Genomic DNA, 8,998 nt, shown 5'->3' with positions numbered 1-8,998 from the left:
TCTCAGCCTTCTTTTGAATAGTCTTGTCCGCAGCTCGGGTGTCCACGTTTTTCTTAGTTATTTTGACCAAGTTAAACTATCCAGTCTTGCATTTCAGATAGCACTGCTACATTTTACAACTGTCGGTACCGTTTTAAGGACAGCACACGTCCGTTTCCTCCATTTAAAAAGCCGAGTATCAAAAGCTCGCTGTGACAATGTCGACTGCCGTGAACTTCCATTCTCAGATTGCCTCCATCATGGAGGTGCTTGCTAACGCAGCCGTCGCAGAAATTTGTAAAGTTGTGGACGACGGATACGCGGTGGTTCACGTGGAAATGTCCCGGAGCCAGAAGGAGAACGAGTTCCTGCGCAGGAAAATCAAACTGCTGGAGCTGCAGATCGCCAGGTACCGGGCGGAGAGAGTCAAGGGGTCGGAGGGCTTCATCGGCAGCCGCTTCCCCGGGGTCCGCCTCCTCAACCGACAGAACAGAGACGCACTAGCGGGTATGTAGCCCCGTTAATGCTGAACCCCGCAATCCCCAGAAACCTGGATGACGTGTTTACACGCCACTGTGTCCTGGTCTCTATTGGAGTAACGCTGTACCAGGTAGTATAACAGGGTTTCTGAAATCGGGATATGTGCATCTGTAACACATAGTCCAAACACATACTCAAAAACCCTGCTCAGAACCAGGACACTTATGCACATGTGTTTGAGTTAAAGTCTTAAGCCATGAACCTTTCTGAAACATATAGGCAGTGGCGCTCCCAAGAGGGGGTTAGAGAGCCATGGCCCCCCATAAATCATTAAAGGCTGACATGATGGTCTTTAAAGCCCCTTTACCACTGCGCAAAAAAAACACTGACATCTGTTAACATCTGGCCTTTGTATGTAATGGGAAAGGTTACAATTGATATTTACACCTGGGACAATTTACTTTGCAGTAGTTATGGCGGCTCTGGCTTCAATCGGCAGTGATGGAAATACAACATGTGGATGAACACGCTAATTTTAACCCCTTCACTGGTGAGATACAATGTTGTACCACCACAATATACCGTCTGTCTCTGTCCATGCAGTCAGCATAAAGTTTGAAATAGAGACTGAATAAGTAAAAGCTATAACAAGAAGTTATCATCATAACATTTTCACTGGCCTCCATGCTGCTTTTGTCTGTTTACCTACCTGTATGTCAGCCTGTCCCTCACGTGGAACATGACACAAAAGTAAAAACAAAACAAAAGAAAGGCATGTTTGTCTGCTGCAGAGCCATGTTCACAGCTCCAGTCCACTGGCAGTTAGAAAGCAGTCTGTAGTAGGAGTGTAAATCACCAGTTTCATCACGATACTATATCATATTTGAACAGCAATACGATATTTGCCAATATTACAAAGTCTGCCACAGTACGATTACCATTTGATGCGATTTAGGAATCTGTGATCGATAGGAGACAATATTATACACCCATAAAACACAGTCTGTTACAGAAGAAACAGCCACCCTTTTCTTTTTTACTTTTGGCCATAAAAGAGTGCAGTATCATTCACTTAAAACTGACTCCACTAGCACGTATAAAACAGCACATGGGATAAGTTAACCTTCAGGGCTTTATGTCAGAGACATTTCTGGAAGAAATCTTTTAATTTTAACCCAAACCATCATCTTTTTCCTAGACCTTCTGGACTATCTGGTTTAAATCCCTGAAGGCAAACTTCTCCAAACAGCCATAAAACATGGATTAACAACAAGATCATTTATCAACAGAATCAAATTCGGCTCAGTAATAACTGTCAAGATTCAGAGACAAAACGATTGTTTTTTGCTAGTGACTTATCATAAGCTTAAGCATGTTTACATAGCATAAATGAGCCTAGCTGCTTGCGGACATTTTGTTCTTTACTCGTTGATTAATTACATGTAACGTTATTATTTTTCTAACTCACTGTTGCTTTGAGTCACTGTATCTTCTGACAAATGCATGTTTTTTAGCCAAACATCATTGAAGCAAAGCAGCTAATGTTGCTGTAGTGAGAAGCTAGCAGAATGATACACATGTCCAGGCAGGTAACATTACGTTGTGTTTTATCTTGTAACAGCATTGTTTACATACACCACGTCTGTTGACCTGCATTTTCTCCGAAATCCAAAATATTTCCACACTGTTGATTTATTCCTGCGTAAACAACGTTATCTTTATTGTCTTTTTCTTGGCTGCTTGCTATCTGCCTGCTGCTGCTTGATGGTGACATAGGCTTTCAAAATAAAAGCGCACGCTAAAGATGATGATATGGATTAATGTTTTCATTTTGCATCAATGACATTGGATCGTGGATCATTGAATCAATATATCGATCCAGATCTATGGATCATTATACCCCTAGTCTATAACCTATTTTTAGTGGGTTTTCACGTGTTTAAGAAACCCGCGTACACATGATAATTTGGGTGGAAAAGTGTCATAAGAGGCTAATTTTTAAGCTAGCGCAAATATAGTGGTTGTATCTTGTGACGGTGACTTGTAAAACCAGACAATCTAAAACATCAGTGATACCAGCCATGTAAGCATAGCTTGTTGGGAAGGTGGCCATTTTCAAAGGGGTCCCTTGAATGCCCACCTCAAGATATCTGAATGGAAATACTTTCTATGGGTACCCATGAGTCTCCCCTAAACTCAAGAAAGCTTCCTTTCAGTTAATATTTTGTTCCTTTCAATCAACGGGAGGGGAATCAATTTATTGACCACAGTTTGTCTGACTCTGCTACGATAGGTGGCGATATGCCCCCTTTCAGCTTGTTAATATTGGATCTTTTTTCCGGTTGACCTATTTCGTCGCAGACAAAACAATTGACAGTTAAGTTAACTACGGTTAGCTGGCAGCAAACTGGTACCGTGTTAGACAACTTTACAGCTCTGTACATGTTGTATTGTTTTGTATTCTTTGGATGTAGATTTCACCATATTGTTACTGGCTTCTTCTTCTGTTACACATTTAACGCTATAATTTCTGGGTTAAAGCCTGGGGCGGAAACTGTGGAGTGTGCACAGAGCGTCAAAGCCAATTTGGGTCTGATTGACTGTATACATGCAGGAGTAATTCAACTCCCAATCGCATTAACTGGTGTGCATTAGTGCCAGTCGCTTTACAAAGCCGTGGCAAGATGGAGCCAAAGAAGTTATCCCCATTAGTTCTAGTACACCTAATGTTAATAGAAAGATGGAAAAAAATCTCATCATGATGTAGTTACATTATAACCACTCGTGTATCTACCATCAACAAGGATGTGAATTGATAAGATATTTTTATGCCAGTGCCATTATTCGTTCTGCTTATCAACCAGACTCTTAGCCAAATTCCCCTAGTGATTCCTGATCAGTTTTCTATGTGGGGAAAAAAGGAGGCCTACTTGGGATTTCGGTGTCGATACAAGTGTTTTATCATGTCTGAGTCTGAAAACAGTGTAGCAACAGTCTTTCTGTCATCTGAAATGGATGAAATGAGAGAATATTTGTGTAGTGTTTGTTTTCATTTAGTTTTCTTAGTCAAAGAAAAAATCTGCTAAGCCTGCCTGCATGGCGATAAGATTATTATAACATTACCTTCAGTAACAGACATGCTACTGGGTTAGGAAGAATAGGCACTTGTTCATATGGCATTCCTGGAATTTAAGCCGTGTTGCATAGCAAGATGTTTCAGCATATTTCTGGTGCTTCCACCCTTAATTAAAATTATGGTTTTACAGACATACAAGTAGCACTGTTGTCATTTTTCTTTGTGAAACAAAGCCACACTTTGGACCGTTTCTTACCCTCTGCCATGGCACCTTCTTGTTGCAAGTTTCCAGCAGCGTAGATGCACGAGTTTGACGTAAGAAAAATGTGCCAGTATCAATCAAAGGAATTGATAAGCTCAGAGGCATACAATTCTCGATTTCCCCAAGCTGTTATCACTTGCTATGGATGTCTTTTTTTCCATTCGATTTTTTTTTTTTTTTTACAGTGTAGGCCGATTATTTGCTGAGAAGACAGGTTAATGCTAAAATGATATTGCTAATAACTGACAACATAGCCAGCGAAAAGTGAGCATAACAGGCTACATTCAAGCTAGCTTTAGTTACCTTGTTAATTTACCATAGATTGTTGGTGTAGTTTGTTTTGGATGGAGATAACAGGCCGGTGGAATGGGCAGCAGGGAAGTGACAGGACACAGTGGGTTTCTTGGCTGCTCAAACCTAAATCCCCATTGGCTGTCTTTGTTTCTTTGACAGCATCTTTGTGGGGTTTTTGTGCATTTATTGAATGATACCGTGCATTTATGAATGTTGTCATCTTGGCGGATGATAAATGATTTTGGCTTCATATTACGGTTGCCCTCTTTAGCTCTGTGTCATATGACTGTAGGTGACTAATTGCCGCATTAATTTTGAAAATGTAACGTGGTCACAGCTGTGTGTTAATAGAGTCCTTTATAACAGCTTTGAACCATGCCCCCAGGAACAATGCTGGGCTTTGAAGCCAGTTTTACATAGTGGTCACATGTGGAATCACAAATTCCAGGTCCATCACATGATGCAGATGTGAAAGAGATGTCTGTAAATTAATGGATATGTTTTTTTGAGCATCACCACCCTGAGAAATGACTTGCTTCACTATGGGGATTGAAACCATTCATGATTAAATCATTTTATCCCCAACCAAGTTGGTGGAGGGCTAAAGTGGAAGTTAGCCGCTCAGCTGGCAGATGTCTCTGGTGCCCTTGCTCTGTGGGTCCCATGATGTGGAAGATCCAGGTAATTTTATACCGTGGAAATCAAGATCTTTTGGCTTCATGCGCCACTGAGCAACTTTCTGTACCCAGTTCTCTTTATACATCCATGCTTTGAGCACAGCTCAGACAAGGACTGGAATTATCCATTTTATAAGTTGAGTATAGTTTTAGTAATTAATGGTTAATTATTCTCCCTCTAATGTTGCAGCAGGCTCCTCTCTGCAAGGCAGGACCAGGTTTCTGAACCGAGGCCCAGGGACTCAGCAGTCGGTGCAGAAAATCCAACCTATTAACCTGGACCAGGATCCTGATCAGGAGGTCGTTACCACAACCAAAACTGAGGTATCTGTTCCACAGTGCACCATCATATTGGCCTCATATAGCCTTTACATGTGCTTAAGATTTTCAGTGTATTGTAAATATTACAGACTGTCTTCACCCTTAAACTCTGTCATAGAGAAGATGGCATATGACCCTGCACTAATGCACTCATGTTCAACCTGGAGCTCATGGACACAAGACTGCTGTCAGAGCAGTCCATCATCACTGACATATTAATAATTGGTTAATAAGCTAAGTCAAACAAAAAAGACAATATCAACCACCTGTTTATATAACAGTAAATGAATTTGCTTGTTCTCTGAACTATTGGTTGGACAAAAGAAGACATTTGAAGATGTCACTTTGACTCTGAGAAACTTTGTACTGTAATTTTCTTCTACATTTTGTAGCGTTAGGCATTAATCAATACCAAAATTCATAATAATTTGTAAAGTGTTGATGAAAGATGAAAGAGAGATATTGCACTTAACGTTAGCTATGACAGTAAATACGTTTCATAGCAACACACCCCGACGCCCTAGGTGGCGCTGTAGGATCAAAAGTGACAATATCGTGCTTTCTAGCACAAACAACACATCTAAACCCAAACTCTCACTCACCCACGCACACCTTTTTTTTTTTAGCTAATACCTAACGTTAGCCTACATAGAGCAGTGGTTTTCAAACTTTTTCAGTGATGGACCACCTGAGAAATAGTTTTTCAGCCAAGTGACCCTTAATCAGCGTAAAGCAATTTTGGTCAAAAGTAAGACCACCAGTGTCATATTTGTTAAACTTTGTAACTGAAAAACATTTGAAAACAGTGACAGACAGGCACAAAACCATTTAAAACCACGTCAATAATATAAAATATAGAGAGAAATTACTAAAAATGCTTGCAAAAAAGAAGAAATAATTAACTAAATTATAATAAAGATTGAAGATAAAATAGAATAAAGAAAGAATTAACTTACTTAACGTAATTTAAATGAACATTTCTGCACATATAAATAATTATCAACTCAAAGTGCCCTCTTTTGGGATCATAATAAGATTTGTTCTCAAGATGAAATCATGAACTTAATTGACAAGTGATGTCTTTATTTATTATTGTTCTTTAAGTCACGGTTATAAAATGTAAATATCTAGCTGGTTTACAGAATTTGTTATTATGTTCAGGGCAAAGTGCAGAGATAATATACAAAATGTCTTTGTTTTTAGTTCAGAGGACAAGGATCATAGAAGGAAATTTAATTTTTACCATTAGTATGCAAGAACCACTTTAAAGAAAATGTGTATCTCAGTATGTGGTGTTAAACTGGAATAAATTGGATGATGATTTAAAGGGTTATATTAATATCTCTCGGTTCAAGAGAATAAAGAGAAAATAATTAGAAAATATGAAGGTATCAGGTAAATGTTATTGAATGATGTGGTGCTGTGTATGGCATAGATAGATAGATCTATGTATATTTGTTAATTAATTTTTTCGATAAAGGGGCTGGTAAAATAAGATTTTTTTTCTCCAAACCCCTTTTTGGTCATGGAATGTAATGAAACATATGATTTGTGATTTGAATGTAGACTGTGTGTTTCCATGAGCGTAATAAATAAATAAATGAAAATGTAAATGAATATAATAGGCAAATTTGTATTGTAACCCCATTAGAGATACAGTGTTCTAGAGCAATTAACAATAGCAATTTTTGATTGCTGTTTCTTTTTCCTATATTGTTCCTTCAGGTCCACATCAGCACTTTTCCAAAAAATAACCCACCGCAGGTGACGAGATGCACGGTGTGCTGTGCACGTTTTCACTGCCCCCTTTGCCCTACTGGCATGTACAAGCCTCGGTCAAAGGCCATGGTTTTGCGGCACTTGGAGGTGCATAAAAAAAATGCGCTCCAACATGAAGGTTAGTTCCCCTCTATCAACTTTGTGCTATGCCATTATCACTTGTTTGCTTGTAACCACTGCTGCTAAGTAAGCTTACCCATAATAATGTCACATACTAGTTAGCTTTATTTTACAGGGAAAGCACACAGTGTTGGACATGATGCCTTTGTCTCTTCATAGATTTCTACATAACCAAATGCAATCAGGCCTGCAGGACTGGAAGCAGTGGCCACTTCCACTGCCCTTTCTGCAGTAAAACAACTGTCAGAAGGCAGGATGCAGAGAGGCATTTGCAAATCTGCCGGCCACTGTCTATACTGGTGAGGACGTGTGTGTGTGTGTGTGTGTGTGTTTGTCAAAAACTATCTATGTTGGTGTTAGGGTTGGGTACCGAAACTCGGTACTTTTTGTACTTGGTACCAATTCACGTCGGTACTACCGAGTACCGATTCACTTAAAATGAAACGGTGCCAAATTTCGGTACCTGAGGTGGAGGCGAAGCGAGAGCTCATGACTCGCACCTCAGACTCAGCAACAATGGTGACAAAAACAATGTGCAGACAAAAGTTAACATGCAGCACTGTTCCTAAATGTTCTCAATAAAATGTTGAAACTGAGAAGTTTAGACTATGGGCCCGAACGACGCATAGTGTGTCCAAATTCACACCCGTTCTTCTCTGTGGATATTATCCGCGGCCGTGCGCCATAGGGAGAAGCCACGCATATCAGCGGAAACAGCAGAATTGTAGCTTTCCGACAAGCACTTGCACTTGTTGGTAATCCAATGTTTTCACAGCGAAAAATTACAATAAAATGATGTATAACAGAGCTTTCATACAGCTTTGCACACACATTACTCTTGGATGGATTACTCGCGAATGCAGGGTCACACAGAAATGCCACGCATATCACATGAAAGCGCAGGACCACACACAACATTGTGCTGTCATCCCATCGCGCTATAAATCCAGATCAATTGTCTATAAAATAAAAACCTGACGAATTTCTTTACAATCCATTATACAGATCTTGTTATCAGTCACTTCATATAGTGAGGAATATCGTATCTTACCACGTCTTAGGCTTGCGTGTGTTTCTCCCTGTCTATCCACACTTGTAGTCCAGCTTTCAAGATGCAAATATCTCCATATTGTCCAGCTGACACTCCATCAAACTTTGTATGACAAGACCAACTACTTCACCTTTGCGCACCCAGACAACTGCGGCCTAATGCATGCTGACAGGGCCGTAGTCACCATATACGTTGAGGGGGACACGTGCCCCCCCACCAGTGCCCAAAATGTCTCCCCAATATATAACTGAAACTGAAAAACAAATATTATCTTGGAGGACATCATTGCACTTGGTTGACTATTTTTCTATGATCTTAGATGTAAATATTGCATGTTTCTTTCAGATAAAACACATTTTTGACTTGTGAATGAGTCAATGGAATTTCTTGCAATAATGAAAAAATACTGGCAATCATGTCCGCCTGGCACAAACCACATGTTTTGGACAACTGTGAAGTGACAGAATGTCCCACCATCATGGTTCTTATATTGCCAGATTCCAGAGAGCCCCCCCTCTTCAGATATGGCAGAATATGTCAACTTCCAACTTGCTATGCTGAGATACATGTAAAAATGTAAGAATTTAGGCACACAGATTTGTTTTTTTTTCATTGATATAAAAATTAATGGCAAATTGATGGCAAATCTGGTTAGCCCAGATTGTCCTGAAAAAACAAGATATAGCATGTGTATGTAGCCTTTATAATGACTGTGATATGAGCTTAAAAGTAAAGGCAGTAAAAATACCCCAAAAAGGCCTATGGCCCATAGGGTTAAAAAGTACCGAAATAAGGTACCGGTACTGTATCGGTTCAATTATGAACGGTACCCAACCCTAGTTGGTGTGTGTGTTTCTGTGAATGTTTTGAGTGTTTTTCCCAGGTGCATACTACCCCTCTGGCACAGTTACCACACTATTCACTTTTTATTTTTTGATCATTTTGGCTGTGTCCATGAT

At 39.8% G+C, this 8,998-nt stretch overlaps 1 protein-coding gene across 5 annotated transcripts in view; it reads left to right on the top strand.

Annotated features, from left to right (window-relative positions):
* Nucleotides 1–8,998, top strand: part of LOC125886609 (zinc finger protein 79-like) — a 37,523-nt gene continuing 28,525 nt past the window's right edge. For 2 of the 5 annotated variants that reach the window (XR_007449056.1, XM_049572935.1), the window contains exons 1-2: nt 1–486; nt 4,959–5,092. Coding sequence is in view for 4 of the 5 variants with exons in the window: in XM_049572935.1 (XP_049428892.1) it covers nt 198–486; nt 4,959–5,092 (423 nt within the window). In the remaining variant the exon portion in view is untranslated. The remainder of the gene's footprint in view (nt 487–4,958; nt 5,093–8,998) is intronic. The other 3 variants (XM_049572940.1, XM_049572937.1, XM_049572938.1) reach the window with 2 other exon arrangements.

The sequence above is a fragment of the Epinephelus fuscoguttatus genome, linkage group LG3, assembly GCF_011397635.1.
Source record: "Epinephelus fuscoguttatus linkage group LG3, E.fuscoguttatus.final_Chr_v1".
Lineage (NCBI taxonomy): Eukaryota > Metazoa > Chordata > Actinopteri > Perciformes > Serranidae > Epinephelus > Epinephelus fuscoguttatus.
Note: the sequence above shows the minus strand (reverse complement) of the source record. Positions and strands in the feature narration are given on the sequence as shown.